Source organism: Anser brachyrhynchus (assembly GCF_964034855.1).
Source record: "Anser brachyrhynchus genome assembly, chromosome: 3".
Classification (NCBI taxonomy): domain Eukaryota; kingdom Metazoa; phylum Chordata; class Aves; order Anseriformes; family Anatidae; genus Anser; species Anser brachyrhynchus.
The window spans coordinates 108405003-108424756 of record NC_137696.1 but is presented as its reverse complement, the minus strand read 5'-3'; the positions used below and the strand labels follow the sequence as shown (position 1 = coordinate 108424756).

Genomic DNA, 19754 nt, shown 5'->3' with positions numbered 1-19754 from the left:
CAAGAGCATGAGGGGTGCATCAGTCTTCTTCCATATCTCATGTGCCCACATCCATTCATTTCAAACCTTTTTCCTTAGACATTATCTTTCAATTGAAAATGACAATACTTTGTAAGAACGACCTATTTTCATTTTGTGTCCACTTTGTTACAACAGATCTCTGCCTCAGCCAGGGGGACAAGAGACTAAAAATATGTGACATATGGGAATGACATCAAGTTTCAGAGGACTATTTCATCCTAGCTGCTTCTTGGTACACAGGAAAATAATCTACAAGCCATGTATTACTTTTCACATCGTCCCCTGAGTAATAGGCTCCATTACGTATGATAAGTTTTTGCTTGTGAAATGGTTCTTTGAGTCCTGAGCAAGTAAAGTTTAATGTGCTTTCTCTTTTATTCTTCTACGCTTATGATTCATTTTGTCACTGAAATGTATAAAAACCTAGGTTTTTTTTAACTTTCTGTAAATGTACTGGAGGTTCTGAGGAAGATATCTTTCCCTAGCAGTCAGCTCCTTTCTCTCCATACAGCTGTTGTAGCCATACATGAGTTCAGATAACCATATCTCCAGAGATATCACACATCCTGCAAGCACAAAATCCTTACCTTCATCCTTCTCCTGTTGCCAGACTCTCTCCAAATTTTCTGATTCCTAAGTATGCATCAGTACGGAATCTTGCTGTCCTTTGCACTCCTCTTCCTACTATCCTTGCCTGTCCTTGATCTTCCCATGCTGACTCTTGCAGTCTTGACCTTGTTGTCATTCATATATCTTGTCTTTAAAAAATGTTATTCTCCAGATTTTTTACTGTTTATTTTTTCTTTTTTTTTTTTTCATTTTCTTTCTTTACCTCCCAGTCATCTTACATGTTAGATCCATGTTTCTTTTCATTATTTTTAAGTTTCTATACAAGTCTGCCTCAAGCATGTCCTTCTGCTTAGTTTTTCTATCTTATTCTGCCCCAAAACAAAACAAAAGAAAACTGGTACATTATCAGTGGAGTTAGGGTCATTTATAAAAAGATGAGAGAAATCAAATCCAGATAGTATTTCTTTACAGGAGAGATCGTATCTGTGTTTCCATATGAGCATTGCCTAATACCACAGAGGCCAGTTAAAGCTTGACAAATATTCTCATTTAAACATTTTACAGTGAACGAACTACTTGTTCTTAAAATAAAACTTCTGTACTTTTATTATGTCCTTATTTGTCCAGATACTTTTTAAAAAAAAAAAAAAATACTTAATTGTTTTCCTCTTTCCCTTGTTTTATTTTATTTTGTTTTATATGTTTTATCTATTTCCAGGGTGAATGAATGAATGAAAAGGGGTCGGGGATATTTTCTCACTTTTTCCATTTTTCTTCTGACACTCTGTAACTTTTCAAAACTTCCTAAACTTTGGAAAAAGTAAAGAGGAAAAAAAAATGGGACTCAGTAACTTTGTCACTCTATAACTTTTCAAAAAGGTGAAAAAGTTTTAAAATGTAACAGAGAGACAGAGTTATAGAATTTCATTTTTCTTTTCCTTTATACTTTTCCAAAGCTAAAGAGTTTTTTTAAATTTACAGATTTGAAAAAGAAATGGAAATGAAAAACTAAGGAAGAGGGAGAATAGAGGTCACCATTTTTAATATGTGCCTTTAAAAAGGGAAAGCTGAGAGGTGAAAAGAAAAGGCAAAAAAAGGATGAAAAGTCAGATCTGAAACTGTATAAAGAAAATAGCAGCACAGTGCACAATCAAGTTAAAAAGTAAAATAAATAAATAAATAAAGAGAATAAAAATAAAAAGCATTCAATTTCCACTTATTTCATTATTCCTGTATTTACTTGATAACTTTAGCCTCCACTATAACCAGAATTTGTGGACCAACTGAAAAGCAGTCTATAACGTCCCAATTCAGAAAAGCACATATCCAAATTTATCTTTACATTTACCAGCTTGCAGCCTCTGGCACTCGGTCAGATGCTGTAAATAGCAGTGAAGGAGACAGAGCATTCTCAGAGGCCTCGTCTGTGAACGCACTTCCACAGGCACTAAATTTAAACAGGAATCTCATCGCCCTCCACCCCAAGAGGAAGACGCGTTCCTTTGATGCTGCCACGATTTATGCAAATAACTGCAAGAGAGTAAATACTGCTGCACATATTTTTGCTTCACCTGCCCCCAAGGATCTCATACTCAGTGGTAATGGCCCAGTACAGGGCAGGATCTGTCCCATCCCCGAGTACAGGGGCTGTGATTGAGAGTTGCAGCCTGAGGAAGGCACAGAGGACAGTTCTCCCACTCCTCAGAAAAGTGATCTTGCAAAAAAGAAGTCATATGAATTGTACTAAACAGTTACTTGCTTGATGTAGCTCTTGACCCTCTGTGGTTCTCAATTAACAGAAATCCCAGACTTTTGCTAGGCTGAAGTTAAGTACATTGAATGGTCCCTTTGTGTGTGCTAGAGGAACCTCCGGTCCCAGCATGGGATTTTCATCTGCTGCAATGATTAGGTACAGCTAAGTCACCTGAGTCCTTCAGCTCCCTCAGCGTAGACCAAGGTGGGTATAGGTAGTCTGAATTCAGCCTAAATCTGGCAAGTCCAAGAGATGCAGGCATCCATATCCCAAAATGATGTTTGAGACTAGCCTTGGGAGAGTGTTCATGAGGTTTACAGGATTGATGGTTTTCCCTGCAGCCTACGGACCTGACAGTGGTGGCCTTAGAGAGGAACCACTAGAACCACTGGAGCTCAGCCACACTCATCCTCTGTGCACTACATCCCTACTGCCTGCAGGTTATTCCACACCCTCTGGGACCAGGGGAGTATTTCTATGTTACATTTGAAAAAAAAAAATAATAATAAATGAATGAATAAATAAATAAATAAATAAATATATTCATGTATAGTCTATAAAAATGAAAAACTAAAATTGGCAGTATAGAGTTGGATTTATTTAGCTTCATTCTGTACAAGGTTATCTGTAAATCTAAAGAAGAAATATCTTTTTTTTCTTTTGTTTTTCAGATGGCAATACGCATTGCGTTTACCTGTGAAACCGGAAAGATTTAGAAGCTGATCCAGATTATTGCGCAAATAATGCTTGTAAAAGTATATAACTGTCTTGTCCATTCTGTTAGTTCTTCATTTTGTTGAATGATTTATTTATAGTATGTCTGTGAATCCAGTCTCCTCTGTGGATGATGTCACCTTTCATATGTATTACACATGCTGCACCCCCGGGAAAAGGCAGCAATACGTCTCACTTTCTACTGTTCCTCATGCCTCTTAAGTAGTCCATATAGTTTACATAAATACTTGTTTCAGACATTGCTGAGACATCTATTCAAAAATATACATTTATAGAAAAAGAGAGGAAAATTACAGTTGCTTGTTCAAGTATTTTTGGTCTTATATTGTTATTTCAGATAATAGACATACTATTCTGCTTGTGACATTCACTTATGTCTTGTTTCCAATGTATTCCCATGGTACTTTGCATGTCTGATGGCTAATACTTTGTTTGGGAGAGGTTAATCAATTCAAGTCTAAATGGTAATAGTGTGAAATAAAGCGAGTATTAAAAGGACTGGAAAAGGCAAACATAAAAACACACGGCTTCTTCTGCTCTCACTTTCCCCAAGCAAAAGAGGAGAGAGGGAGTGTTGTTAATATCTATCTGGTTTTCTCAGTAAGAGGTCAGTAGTTACATTTTTAATGTTACTTTATTTACCTTTGATTCTATTTATCACATACGTGAAATACATAAATCTTTCAATCACATTGCAAAGTTACCAGAAAGGAGGAAGACAAAAAATGATTAGAATATATTTCTGGATTTTGGAGGCACAATGGGAAATCCATCCCACATGTTAACCTCCCAGATGAGCAGGTTACAAGAACCTCTTGTGAGTCAAGGAGACATTCTAGCCCTTGCTAACTTCCATGAGCTGGGAATCGGTGCCTAGCATTTAAGAGAAGTAAAATACAATTTCTGTTGGTATACATAGTTTTTGTTTCATTCCCCCCCCCCCCCCACTAGTACTTATCAGATATTCCCTCTGTTTCAAGGCTTGGCAGAACGTTGGAGTCAAACTTTTAAAAATGTTTTCTTTCTGCAATTGTAAGACACAGTACATCAAGTATAGATGAAATTAATTGTCTGCTTTAAACCACAGCCCATGCAAATTAAGTTGAAAATATATTGAAATACACATTATATATGTATAATAAATAATACAATACAATATAACATAATAATTATAATTATAAATGTATTTGTGTGTGTATGTGTATGTGTATATGTATATGTATACGTATATGTATTATATCATATATTTTTATACCTGGCACCTAAAGTAGGTCTTCTGTGTCCCACAAATGACAAGATTACTAAATTCTGTGAATCTTTTATGAAAAATCTTCCTTGATATACCAGCTCCAACATCCCAGGTCTCTTACATGCAAGAATGCCAATAATATGAATTAGACCAATTTGAGAAGACAATCTCAGAATTCAGATCTATTAGAAGGCTCTTAAAAGAGAATCTGAGAGAGGAAAAAAAAAAATCAGGAAATTACTCTGTGAGTGTGGATTTGACTAGATAGTATCCTAATATGGGGTGCACACTAAATTGCTTGTGATTTTTAATACAATATACAAAACAAATGGTTGTTGGATGAATCAGTGAATATCTCTTAAATCTTTTTTAAAAGCTAATGAATAATTTTAAATATGAAACTATTTGAGTTTAAACTGATTACTGTTTTTCCTCTTAAATATTCATAGCTTTGTATATAGATATATATGTTCCTAATTTTATAAAATAAATATATATACAAGTATATGTGACAGAAAAATGCATGTATCATCACTGAGGAAAATAGCTAGCTAAGCTTCAAATAAATGTATAAGTTTCTGTCTGGGAAGCCTGAATCCATTAGTGAACTCAACAAATAGGTCAAGAAAAGTAATAGCCAAATAAATATTTTATTAGCATTTTGTGAAACTTGCTAATGGTTAAGCCTACTAATCCCACAGTAGTGGGAATCTTCATTCAGTATCAGGTCATTATTCAATAGACATTGTCTCCAATTTCATACAAAGTGACTTTCTGGGTGTGACTGGAAAGAGGTGTTTTCACACTAATTGAATTCTTTACTCTGGGATACTATGGAAGAAATCTGCTTCTGGTCTAACTTTACCGCTGGCTAACTGATAACAGACAATCAAACAGAGCTCTATCAAACTGCATCCAAAGAAAATATGTCACAAATTTTTCATCAGCTTTCATAACTAAATTCTCTCTTGAAATGGTGAATAAGGAAAATGCTGGTATCAGGGAAGAGGAATAGCATTCTGGCTCAAAGTCTCATTCTCCAAAAGTGCAGGGTGGCATCACACAGCCCTACAAACACCTCTAGTGGCTTAGGAGAGGAGTCATCTGCAAATACCAATATGGATATTGAATTTCATATCCCCATCCTTGTCCCTTGCAGATTCATATTTTAACTTCCAGAGACTGAGGTTTCTACCTACCCCATAGAAAGGCAGGGAAGAAAACAGTCACAGCACATCTTGCTGGCTGGTGCCCTGGGCATGTCCATTTCAAAGAAATGGCACTGACTAAGACTGATCCTGATGACCTAAGCAGCAGATGCAATTTTTCAGGATCCCAGTGCTGAGGGCATTTTGGAAATTATTCTGGTGTGGCAGCACTTTTATAGTTTTAGGTTCTAAAGAACCTATAGAACACAGTGGGCAACTCTTTGTAGGCAAGTTGCTTGTCTTGTCTTTCTTTGCCATTTTAGCTTTTCTTGTTGTTGTTTGTTTGTTTTGTTTTGTTTGCCAAGCAAAGCTTATGCTGCTCTGTTTTTCCTTCTAGCCACAGCAATCTTGTTCAGATTATCATACCTCTGTTCAAAGTCAGATAGCATTTGTTCAGTGAATGATATCAGAAAACTTGCATGGAGCAAGAAACCACTGAATATCAGAAAAGTTGTGAAACCTGGTGAACTACAGATGTATGATTTTGTTTTGATATTGGTATAACTCAAATAAGTCTGAAACTTGAATCTTCCTTTATGCTTTTTTAGCTTTTATTTCACCTCCAATCCTTAACATATTAAAAAAAAAAAGTTTGAAGCAGTTTTTTTTTGTGTATGTGTGTGTGTGATTGAGTAATCACTGGGGTTAGACTATAACACTGATGTGCTGATCACGGGAGCATTCCCTTTTCAGGACACTAAATCAATTTTACTAAATTATGTTAATATTTAAGTAGGAAAAATGCTTAATGATTCCCTCTTATCTAGTCCAGCTGGATTGATTTCTTTTCCTAAGAGTGCAGTTTATGAAAATATTGTCTAAACTAACTGTGAGAGTGCTAGAAGAACATTCACTGTATGATTCTTATGTATAATTTAAATAGCAATTTCAAGGCTCCAGTTCTACAGCTGTTCAACATATAAAATTCTCACTCAGCTCTACTGTTGGAGGAGATTCAATAGAAGTGATTCTACAATTGATTTCAGTAGGTATTTTGACTACAAGAGTAGCTCAAAATTGGCCAACAGTATTTGTAAAGTGCTTTTGGATTCTTGGGAGTGAAGGCACTGCAGCATAAATTGTCATTTTTATTAGCTAGAGCATTTTCCTCTCCTTAAATTCCATTTGAAATTACCATGTTTAAAAAAACCTGTGGTCGCAGTCTCACTGTGCACTACTGCTGTTGAAGATGAGTCCCCATGACAATGCAACAGAAACGCACCACTTGCAGAACTGACAATACCAATACACAGTATGTATCAGTAATAGAGTAGAAAGTCAAATTCCTTTTTGCTTTGCCTTTAGCCTCATGACTTTTACATTCCAGTCCATAGGTTAAGGCTAAGGTATTCTCCAAAATTATAGTGACTTTATGGTCAAAGTCCTACAGAGTAGGGTTTATAACCTATAGCCACATCTATGCTAGTAAATTATTCCAGGGTCTGTTCCCTGTTTTTGAGGCCAGCTGGCATGATCTGGCCACATCTATGCTAGTAAACTCTCCTAGTTTCCAAAACAGAGTGGATGAATCCAAACTGCCTATTGGGAATGATCTTTGGCCCATGCTAATTTTCAAACTGTTCCAGTGATTTTTTGGAAGAGCACTAGTATTCACCAGCCAAAACCATGTCAGGGATTTTTCTAACAATTTAACGATACAGACAACTGAGTTCCAGTGCCTGGACTATGTGCTGTTTAATTTCTTAGCATAGACATGCTTTCCATCTCTTTCCTGTGCTTTCTGCTCCCCAAGCAAATGTTTTACCTACAGGATACCATATCAGTGGGAAGAGCTTGTCATCTGTCATTAGAATAAAACCATGAACTTGAGGTCTTGAGTGGATAGAGAGTGCCAGCATAAAATCCTAAATCCGGTGTATGAGACACCAAACACCTCCCATTTTCACAGTCAAGTTGCAGATCTCTCATCACACAGCACTAAGGCTGAGCCCAGACATCTGCCATGGATGAGCAGCTGGAGCCAGGTGCCTAACTTCTAGGTACAGCATTGCTTGGTAGGCATGTTCTCATGCCAGTATATTTGCTAAAAAGGATTTGAATAAAGTTGAAAATGCAATCTTTCCCATGTTGTTCCTTAACTTTACAAGACTGACAAAGCAGCCTGTTTGTGTTTGTGCATGAAAGACTGTGATATATATCAATATTCATACCTATCCATCTATATATAAAATACATGCTCAGGAAAAGGCTAGAGAAAAAAAAATAGCAATATTTTGTCTGGCTGACTGATACAGTGAAAAAAGTGCAAAATTGTCTGGCCATAAAACTTTTTTGGGGGGCTGAAGAAGTCTCAGATTATCATGGCTACATTAAGGTTTACATTTTAAACATGCAGTTATTGGGGGGTGGCGGGGAGCATGGTTACTGATGCTGTTATTTCCCTTTTTACAGGTGCTAAAACTTCACTGTTCATACCAACTTCAAGCAAAATCAGGATGGCTAATTTTAACTGTTTAAGTAGATAGCTTAGATGGTTTTCTTAAGTGTAGATGACTTCAGATGAATCACTCTGCCTGCAGAGCTATTGGCTTTGATAACCCAGAGCTGATGAATGACCACACAGAGCTGAGAATGGCAGAATTGGTTTAGGCTATGGCTGTCCACAGCCTAAAAAAGAGGCAGTAGTAGTACTTTCCAAGGATATAAATGGTTGTAAGGTGGGCTGTTCTCAGTGATTTTTCTACACTTTTTCTACCTTTTGAAAGAGAAGGAAAGGCTATGCACAACAGTGATACTGGCAGGGGAAAAGATTGGTTCTTATCTCTAAAAAGTATGAGAGCTAAAACTCAACAAACAAGGCAAACAAAATTAGGTGAATGAAAGGCAGGCTTTATAGATATTCAGGGACTATTACCCTAAGGACATGCAGGCCAACAGTGTCTCATCAAGCAAAGACTATGTGTAAGTGTAAGACTATGTGTAAGTGACCAAACATTAGTTCTTATTAATGTAAGTAAGCACATTAAGTAAGTAAGAACATCTTTGTAACCCCTAAAATTTGTTCTTAGCTTTAGTACCAACCTGAAAATGTAATTTGAACATACATAAAGCTATTGCAGAGTTTTAACTTGATGCCTATTTGGTGTCTTAGAGATGAAAACTATTAATATATATATGTCCTGGTTTTGTCTTCAGACTATGAAGAAAATTAACTCTATCTCAGCAGAAACCAGGACAATCTAAGATGCCAAAATGCTACGTTAATATATGAAACTTAACGGAATAAATACAATCAGATTTAAATTTCTTTTTTGCTATGTATTTCTTGAACTGCTTGTTGTGCTTGCTTACAGCTAAATCCTGCCCCGTTCCCTATGTATCCTTCTTTGTTAATATTAAGACTTGAAAAAATAAAACTTGTAAATAGATTTTAAAGGATATGCATGAGTAAATTTTGAAGATAATCACTGTCTTTAATTAAATTTTTTGAGTAGCAGAAAAAGTGATCTATCATAGACACTTTAGCTTATGCAAATGTCAGAATGATGCCAGTAAATTTAAACACCAGATTTCAAGAGAAAGTGTTAAGTTCTTTCAACCATGGTGGGAATTAATATAGCAGGAGATATTTGTATTGTGGTGGATTTTTTTATTCTACCAAACTTTAATAGGCTATGAAAGGCTATCAAAAAACTTAATAAATTCCAAGGATAACAAATGAGTTTGGATATATTTGTGGGTCTGTGTTACCTACATTCCATGTTTTCATGCACTTCTAGGGTTTGTCCTAAAGTTCAGACTTGAGACCATATTAATCAAAACTGAAATGCCAAGTCAGAGTTTTACTTCTTTACCCCAAACGTGTGCTCCTACCCTTTCTTTCATATAAAACTGAGCGAACACCCAAGCCACACAATACCTCCAAAATGATAGTTTTAAGATGTGATAACTCATAGTTTACCAATCCAAAAACACTTTCAAGCACACGATAGGAAAGATTCCCCATGTGTGTAATGTAGAAATTTTCTCTGGCAATAACAGGACCTGATAATTCAGAACTGAAGTTCCATTTTTCAGTACAGTAATGACACTTCTCACTCAGGAAGAGCCAAACACAAGACTTCAGCTAGAGACATTTGAGATAATATAGAGACGGCCTTAGTCTGTTCTGAAAGATTTCTACAGCTTGTCTTTGGTTATATACAGTGATACATAAACAAACAAACTCTATGGGAACTTGTATATATATATGTATATATATATATATAAAATATGTATTATATATTAATGATGTGTTTTTAGTACATTGTTTCAAATCCCTCTAAAGTATCTTAAAAAGTATTTTTTTTTCATAAATACAGAAAGGACAGTGGTATGATGGCTGTAAATAAAGATTTTATTTCACTGACTTAGAATGACTAGCTTAAACTTCCTATCTTCACTATGATGCATCAAATTCAAACTTTTACGTCACATCAGTTACACACCGCCATTCACAAAAAAATAATACTACTAGACCAGACTTCTGAAATTATATAGACTGTTTTCAGTGTTCTTAGTAAATTAGGTAAATTAAAGAGAAATAATTACTTGTCAACTGAGAAACGTATTTTGGAGAAAGAAGTTATTCAGGTGTTGTGATAACAACAAGGGCAACAGGAAGAGCTGTTCTCAAGGTTCATACAAAATGATCTGAAATCTTTTATTTGGTGAATTGACTCTTCTCAAATTTAAAGGCTTGTATCAGCTAAAGCTGAAGTCAATATAATTTTTATTATTATTTCCTGGATTCTAGGAGTAACCCACAACCTCTTGATGGGAAGGAAACTATTATCAGTTGATATTTTCACCCTTAGGTAAAGTTGCAGAAGTATAGATATAAAATGCAAGCAGGAGAGAGACGTGCCTTTTTTTTTTTTTTTTTTTTGTAATATGGAAATATGTCTACAGACAGGACCTCTAGAAGGTTTGTTTCAGCAAAAGATGTCTCGTGTTAATTGCAGATTTTTAATTTGTAACAATATAACTCCATCATTTCTATAAAACCATATTTAATATACAAACAACTTTCACCACATAAACACATTAAAAACACCTTTTTTATAGTTCCAAGAATTGATTACAGGGTTCTCATAAAAACATTTTCATAACTAGAATCTTAATACAGAATGATATTTTGTATGCCAAAATACATTTAGATGGTAAATTGTTTGTAGAAAAGATACAGAGAGAAATGGGTTTTGCTGGCATGTAATCCATCTTATTTCATTCTTCTATGGTCAACTTTAAAGCAATTTTTGAAATGTTTAGCATAAAATATTTTATTGTTTCATCCAGAGTACTAACCAAAAAAAAAGGAAGTTAATTGGCTTATTCTCTGTTTCAGTGTCTCTCAGGCATGCCCAGAACAGCACTTACCCTCTTTACCTTGACCATAACTATCTGTCAAGGGTTTTTTTCAAAAGACACATTATTCCCACTGAATTTCAGCTTTGGGTGCCCACAGAATGAAGAATGGATTCGCTCTAATAGCTGAACTGCATTTACCAAATGCAACACTGGAAAAAAAATCCACATAAAAACACATAGGAAGATTGATCACACAATTTTATTAGAGTCTTTTGAACAATTGCATTATGTTGTTCCTTTATTTAAAAACTCTTGCAAAAAAAGACATTGGAGTGGACTGGTTTCAACCCTGAGCATTAACACTGCATATCAAGTACTGTAGTAAAGAAGCTGGTTAAGTTTGTAGCACTAGCACAAGTCACTGATATTAATCCTCTAGGTGATCAGGTTTTTACAAAAAAAATACATAGTTTTCAATAAATAATGCTTAATTTTACAACTTTGATACAGCAATGTCATACACTGTTTTGACACATACTAAACTCTGCATGCTATATAGTCTACTAGAAGACAAAACTTTGCCATGCATTTTCTTTTTCTAGTGCTAGAAAACACTTTGTCCTCCAGTGCATCGCCTCAAGCAGCCTTACCATCTTCCTTCTCTCACAGCAATAGGCTGTGCACTGGCATGCAAAAACCTCAAGAAAAGGTTTCCCCCCCACCATCACTCAGACTTCTAAACAAAAGTACTTTTCAGCTTGTCCCCCCAAGACCTGGAGTGGCTATGAAAACTAATTTCATGTGGCCTTGAAAAGTCTTTGAAATTACATATTTTAAAAGTGTCATGCTTGAAAAACTGCTCTAAAACATTCATTTTCCCCCACCTGTGGCCATCATGCAACATCATTGAAATGTTGTAACCATCAAAAGTCCCACACTGGAAAACAGGCCTCCATTTTAAAATAGCCCACCGAAAAAATAAAAAGAAGAAAAAAAGTATCACAGCATTTATGTAAAGACTCCAAAACGCCAACATATGTACAAGAGCAAAACCAGATACGAATTGTAAATGAACTAACAATGGCATATAACTCTTCTCCCTGGTTTAGCCAGGAGTTGAGGCAAGTTGGTTTTGGAGATAAGCAGGACGATGGAAACAAAAACAAACTGTGACAATGGGAGTTCCTGGATTAATCATTATTAGTTGACCAAATTTCTTCAAGTGGTAAATCAGGGTCTTGATTTTCTTGGAAGTGGGAGTTACCAAAATCGAAATGTCCTAATTAATAACATATAATGCTAAATCAAACCTGCTTCTAAGTATTTGCAAGTCTTAGAAGTTTGGAGCCATGCACTTTTTCATCCTACAAGATTGCACTTCACAGAAAATCCAGATGTTGCAACTAACCACAAAAGAAGAAACATGATTAATTAATAAGGATTGAAACCTCCATTCTCACACTTCCAGGTTGTTGTTCATCATTGAAAACCATTCACCCCTTCTTATCCATATTGCTTTAGGGGTTTCCTTGTATCTACAGAAGTCATTCCTTTGAAATTGCTGTCAATCACAATTTTCTAAGAGTTTTTAAAATATTCCTATCTTTGCACTGGCATAAGTATTGGGTTTTCTAAGAGAATCCCAACCCAAAGAAGGTATTACTTTTATACATGAAATATTATGAACTTTTGTTTCCCTTTTTGTAAGTCATTCTACACTTTCTGCACATTTGTGCTTTATATTGAATATAAAAATAGGTCTTTAAAACTCTATTTACTTTAAACTCACTAAAAAACTACTTGCTTGTGAAATTCTCTTACAAATTCACTGCATCCATGTAGAGAAGATAAAACTAATTAGGCAGTTAATTGGTATAGGTAGTGTGCAAAAACAAAACAAAACAAAAAAAACAATCACAGCCTTTGATGTGGGTGAGGGGAAAGGAAATAAATCAAAGGAATACAACCATATAGAAGGAAAAATGTAAGGCAACTCATTGAATTAAGTTTTTGTTGTTGTTTTTTTCTTCTACTTTTTTTTTTTTTTCCTGGCCATGCTTACAAATGAAGGTTATGAAGAACTAAGACACCTATCCTGCCAGCAGCCCTTGAGGCAAAAACTCCCATTAAACTCAATGAGAATTTTTTTTTTTTCAGGTTTAAGGCCTTACTAGACAGCAACTGTGCAGATGTAAAAAGGAACTTAATGACTGTGTTGAATATCAAACACCTAAAAGGTATATGGCCCTGACTTTGACCCCACACCAGTTGTACCTTAGCGTAACACCAGAGTTGCACCTTCCTTGAACAGGCATGAGTGAAGGATCAGACTGCATGCATGCAAATCACATTCAATAGACTTGGAGAACTTTAACCCGAATGACAGTGAATGCCTAAAGAGCATGTAGCACATACAGGATGCTTGGAATGAGTCTTCCCATCACATTTGTAAACAACTGCACTAAAGGAATTAAGATATTTCTTAGGTGTACTTGTTTTTTAAAAGAAATAAGGGGAAGAGGGGGAACAACCAAAGGAGAGAAATGATAACAAAAATTCTTACTATAAAATTAAAAAGAATCACCATATTTGATTAAGTTTTACATGGAGTCGACATCCTCAGTGCTACAAAGAAAATTGTCTTTCAAAAACAAAACAAAAAAAACACAAACTCATTTTTCTCCCTCTTATCGCTAAGCCTTTTTCTACTCATAATAGTATTGTACAGAGACAAATGCAAAAAATGTGAAAAAAGGCCATGGGAGATATTAAGCCTGCAACAGGACTGCTCTAGTAGGTCAAAACGGATTCTTACATACACTAAAAAAAAACTTAAAAAGAAGCTGAAGATAGGAATATTATTAGATACAACAAAAGCAAAAAATACAAGAGTAATTTAGCAAATGCTATTTTTCCTGATTAGAAGATTGTATGTTACTTTCATTGAAATCAGCAGGAGCTTAGGCATTCAACAGCATCAAACTTCAGCCCTAACAGTGTAGTGGCTTAGAAAGAACTCTTTTTTTTCTTGAACAATATGCAACATTAAACTCTGAAATAAATGAAAGTCAGACTTTATGGACAAAAATTATCTCCCTGCACTATACACCTTCACTCAAAATATTCCTCTGATATAGTATTGTATCACTCCCAACTAGAAGAAAGAAAAGATATACTTCTGAGTGGGTATTATACTCTTTAACTAAAGTAGACCTGTTGCTCTTTTAGAATATGCCTGACTGCTCTATACTTGGATCCTTTAAATTAGTTATCCTTGACTAATATCTTAAATGGTAATTTTAAAAAAAAGTCTTCCAAAAATATACGCAAGTCAAAACTCCTGTAGGCTGAGACACAGACCTTATTACAATGCAAACCAAATTCAGCCTAGATTCGACCATAATCATTCATAACTCATTGAACATCTGTAAAGCACAAATGTTTAATGACACTGCCTATTATTACTTTAATAAACAAGGATGCATATCAGAAGAAAGGGACCAGAAGAAAAAGTCCCCATATTTTCATGATAGCGTGAAGAATTACTAAGAGAATTTTGGCTCAGTTTTAAGACTTTGAACCTGATCAACTGATTCCATCACCCTAGCCCAAGAAGGGATTCTCAAAAGCAGGATAGTAGTGAAAGGCTAGGCTAGAGCACTTCAGTGTATCTATTTTCTTTCACTCTTTTGCCTTAGAAGAGATAAATGTCATTTGTTTCAATCTGATTTCTAAGTTATTACATGGAGAACACACTAATCATTTGAGACCAAAAACTGAAAATTCAAGAAACTCTGTTTTATTGAGGACTATCCATTGCCAAGGATATCTTGTATACTGTAATTAAGTTTGTTTTAAAACACAGTTTCTCATAAAGAATTACCACAATGCAAGACATAAATTTGAGTTCCCAGATATGCTATATCTCTTTTCTGATAGCAAAGATTTAGGCCAAACAACTTTTATTTAGAATCATGAGTGTTTTATTATTATTATTAGAAAGATCAGATTATATTAATCATTTTACTACCAGTTCATTTAACTAACCTAAAGTAAGATATCTCACCACTTAAATGCCTAAGAGTTGTCCTTGATTAAACATAACATGCATGCAGGTTTTAATGTTATGTTTTATTATGCCTTACAAATGTGTATGCAGGATTTTCATTTCAGCAAGTCTGAAAGCCTGTAGCAGTGGTTGCCACCAAAATACCAGCACAGTGAATTGTCCCTGTAAACAGCTGGATCATTAATTAGTGGAGAAAAAAATTACCAATGCCTATCAGATAAAAAGTAAACGTCTTGAGAAACAAACTTCCACCTTGTGAGTCTGTTTATTGCCATCAGCATTTATTTCAGAGCTTGTAACTGAAATCTGATGGCTCCTAAGGAAAAAAAAATATATATTGAAAAAAAAAGTCAAAACCGCACACTGCCAAAGTCTGCTCACCTACAGCAGAAGCTCGTACCCCCCCTTTCCTTCCCATGCCCCCTCGGAGAGGGGCCAGAGCAGCCCCGGCGGGCCGAGCGCTGCCCTAAGGCGGAGATGGGGGCCCAGAGCATCCCCTCGTTAAGTCTCGCCCAGGCTAGTCAGCAAAACGGGGAGAAAGGGAGGAAGGAGGGGGAATAATAATAATAAAGGCGGGGAGAGGGGGAGCTGCCCCTGGGGCGGCAAGGGGAGAGCGGGTACTGGCCCCGCAGCCCCCGCCCCCGGCAATGGGATGCGGGGGGGCGAGGCGAGCCGAGCCCTCGGGGAAACCAAGCGATGCTGGGCGGCCGAGGGGGATGCGGGAGAGCCGAAAAGCAGCGGGGTGAGCCCACCTGCTGCACTGCACCGCACCGCCCCGCAGAGCCCGGCACGGCACGGCCCCGGCCCGGTCCGCCCCGGCCACCCGCGGGCACCCGGCTGGACCGCGCCCAGCCCGAGGGGCAGCGCGTTGCAAAAAAAGGGGGTGGGGAAAAAGGAGGGAAAACAATTTAAAAAAGGAAAAGGCAAGAAATCCTTATTTTCCTTCCCCCCTAAGCTCTGGTCATGCACTACAGCCTACAGCTACCGCTCCTCCGCGGGCAAGGGGTGACAACACGGCATCTCCAGCGTTACTTCTACAGACACTAATAGCGATACGAGTTTCTATCAGTTCCAGCTGATTTATTAAAATTGTCAAGATACAGACTTTCAGCATTAAAAAAAAACAGGCTATGATGTTGACAGTGCACAAGTCTGCTTTTGCCATCATTTGCTACAAAATATGCAGATGGTCTGTACTTTAGATTATATTGCACAACATGAGAAACTTTAACTATGTGCCTTTTTTCTTTTTCTTTTTTTTTTTTTTTTTGCTAAAATCGAGAATCCAGTTTCATACCTTCCATCTGGGGCCCCATCCACATATCACAGCGTATGAGATACATAAAGTCCTACTATAGTACAGTACATATACAATCTTTTAAACTAAGATAACAGCTCTGAGGTCTATATCACCATTTTCAATAAATCTTTACCTACAAATATTGAACAAATCTGAACTATAGCTGTACAAAAAAGTGTTTCTTTTCTTTTTTCTTTTTTTTTTTAAAACCACAAGGCCTTTAGATGCAAGGATTATTTTTTTAAAATTTTAATCCTTTTAAAACCAGGACATAACGTACCAACAAACTTGCATGCTAAAAACAGAGAAAAAAAAAGAAAATAAAAGGGAAGAAGTGCCTGAAAAGTCTTACTGAAAAAACACAGCAAGAATGTTCCCTTTTCACTGTACAAAAATACGCCTGAAAATATATTAATTTTTAAAAAAGACTGAGGTCTGTTATGTATCAAAAATGTTTCAATACCTTTTTGTACTGAGGTCTAGGCTGTCTGGTATTCAATCAAGGAGGTATAAGGGAACAAGTTACAAAAAAAAAAGTTGGCAAGTAGAAATCACATTTGTAAAACCATAAACAATTTGATCTGAAAAGTAAACTCTGATCTTAAGTCAGTTCAGTTATTTGTAAGCGTTTGTACAGTCTGCATTTTTTCAAGCTCCCTGCAGCTTTGTTAAGAATCGGATGCATAGAAGACATCAGTTTTCTCCCTCCAAAAAAAGTTGCAATGGTCCCTTTCGGAAAAATAAAAATAGTAAAAAAAAAAATCAGAACAGTTCTTTAAGATCTCTCACGGAAAAAAAAAATCCACAAACCCCCTTGAGTAACAGTTGTGCTGCCAAAAGACTTCTTTGCAGACCATCTTCCAGACTTCAATCAGAGACCGACAAGCTTCAAACAGCGCCTTCTGTATCATTTTTTCCCCCAGTCCCATTTGCCTTTGCTGTTGTTGTTGTGATCACCAAATGCGATAAAAAAAATTAAAAAAAAACAAATTAAAAAAAAAAATCACAACTCCCGGGCTCGGAACTAACTTCGAGATTTTTTTTTTTTTTTTAAAAAAAGAAAACAAGACTTTTTTTTTTTAAATCATCATCATCACCGGCGTCGCTCCAGCTCCAGCTCCGCCGCCTCGCCACCGGCACCGGCGCCCGCCCTCTCCGCCGCCGCCCCCGCTCAGTACGTGAACACCAGGTCGGAGAAATTCGCCTCCAGCCAGTCTCCCGCGATCATCTCGCTCAGCTCCGGGGTGCAGTAGTCGGGGAACTCGAAGTGGGAGCCGAGGCTGCCCTCGCTGAAGGAGTCCAGGTCCTTGTCCACCAGCGAGAGGGAGAGGTTGCCGGCGGCGGCGCCCGCCCCCAGCTCGGCGGCGGCGTGGCCGTGTTGCGAGAAGTTGAGGCTGAGGTCGAAGAGGAGGTCGTCCGCCTCCTCGCTGCCGGCCGACGAGGTGGAGATGGAGCGGGACGAGGCCGGGGAGAGACCGGCCGGAGGCTGGGGCGGCGGCGGGCCCTGCTTGGTGATGTTCTTGAAGCTATAGTAGAGTCTGCTGCCTCCGCCCGCCGCCGCGGCGCCGCCCCGCACCTCCTCGTAGAGGCTCGCCCCCTCGGTGGACTCCGCCGAGGAGCTCAAGGTGGGACTCGCCGGCACTTTGGCCACGTTGTACCGCCGCAGCTGCTGCGGCCCCGGCTCCTCGTCTTCCTCCTCCTCGTCCGCCTCCTGCTTGATCCGCAGCTGCAGCTCGTCCTCGTCCTCCTCGTCCTCCTCCTCCTCGTCCATGAAGACGCACTTGACCGTCTTGCTGCTCACTTTCAGGGTGCCGAAGACGTACTCGTCCCCCGCGTAGTCCCCGTGGTGGGCGGCTTTGGCTCCCGGCTTGGGGGGCGAGGAAGCGGAGGAGGATTTCAGCTTGCTACATTTCTTGCTGGAGCTCTTGGCGCTTTTGCTGCCGCTGCTGCTGGTGGGTGCATTTTTCTCCGGACTTTGGCTGGCGTTGGGCTTGGCCGACGGGTCCATTTTGGGCTTTTTCCTGGGCCTGTATTTGTAGTCGGGGTAATCGGCCATGTGCTTCAGCCGCAGCCTCTCCGCCTCCCGGATGAACGGGATCTTCTCGCTGTCCTTCAGCATTTTCCACCGCTTGCCCAGGCGCTTGGAGATCTCCGCGTTGTGCATGTCCGGGGACTGCTCCATGATTTTTCTCCTCTCGATCTTAGACCACACCATGAACGCGTTCATCGGTCTCTTTATGTGCCCCGACGCCGTTTTGCACCAGTCCGGATCGCTCTCGTCCAAAGCCACCGGGCTGCAAGCCATGAACTCGCCCTCTTCGGTGTCCATCGCCTCCCGGGGCAGGTTGCTCTCGCTCTCCGCGCTTTCCGCTTGCTGCACCATGGTGGGCTTCTCCCGGCTTCTCCCCGCCGCTCCCCTCCGAGCCAACAAAGCCGCTCCCACCGGCGGCGCACCTTGCCCCGGCGAGCCGAGCTGGGCGCCGCGCTGCTGCGAGGTGGAGCTGGCGGGGGGCGAGCCTCGGGGGGCGGCTGCAGCCTTCCTCCTCCTCCTCCTCCTCCTCCTCCTCCACCTCTTCGGCCCGCTGCGGCAGGGCCGGGCTGGGTGCGCTGGGGGCTCCGCCGCGCTGTGCCCCGGCCTCGCCGCCCGGCCTGCCCCCGCCGCCTTCGCTGCCCCCTTCTGCAAAACTCGCGGCTCCTCGCCCGACTCGTTATCAGCCCCTCATATGGGTGACATCACTGCCCCCGGCGCCCAATGGCGCCGCTCGGGCCCGCCCCCCGACACGCCCCCCGTGCTTTATCAGCTCCCCTTCCCCTCCCCCACGCTGACACACCCCCCTGTGCAGGGGGGCGGCGGGGGAGGGGGCCCGGCTCCTGCCCCCCCACCCCCTTCATCCTTTCGCCCCCCCCCTTGCTATTTTACCCCTTGGGGGTCTTCGCCCGCCGTCCCCGGGTGCGGAGTGAGGTGGGGAGAGGGGCGGCGGCCGCGCCCACCCCCCCCGCCGTGCCCCGCTCCCCTCGGGAGGCCGCCGAGCCCCTCGCAGCGGACGGCAGGGGGCGCTGGAGCTCCGCAGCCCGCCCGTCCATCCCTCCCTCCGTCCGTCTGTCCGTCCGTCCACACCGGGACGGTGCCCGCAGCCCCGCTCCCTGGGTCAGAGCCGGGAGCCCGGTGGCCGCCCCCCGTCTCCCTGGGGGGGGCCGCGACGTGCTGGTGCTGAGGGACACGGGGGTCCGCGGTGCCCCGAGCCCCCGGTGCCCCCGCGGAGGGTGGAGGTGGCTTTCCCCCCAAGCCAGGTGTGTGGCAGCTCCCGGAGGGCTGAGCCGCCCCTGCCTTCTTGTTCGCTGGCTTTCCGGAAAGCACCCGGGTGCGCAGCGATGTCGCGATTATCGCAGAGCCCCCGCGCTGGATGCAGCTGCTCCGCTGGTTTCCGGCGGGGAGCTCGGGAAATCCGATGGTGCCTCGTCCCTGGATATTTTGCTTTGCGAAACCTGTGGTGAAAATAAGCTTGTCCGCTGTTCTGCGGGTCCCTTCGCATTTTCCT

General features: G+C 40.2%; 1 protein-coding gene across 1 annotated transcript; it reads right to left on the bottom strand.

Annotated features, from left to right (window-relative positions):
• Positions 1 to 15974: 15974 nt before the first annotated feature.
• SOX11 (SRY-box transcription factor 11) lies at positions 15975 to 18735 on the bottom strand. The gene has a single exon (XM_080584573.1). The coding sequence runs from the start codon at positions 18596 to 18598 to the stop codon at positions 17387 to 17389; it is 1212 nt and encodes a 403-aa protein (XP_080440699.1). The 5' UTR covers positions 18599 to 18735; the 3' UTR covers positions 15975 to 17386.
• Between the last annotated feature and the right edge of the window lie 1019 nt (positions 18736 to 19754).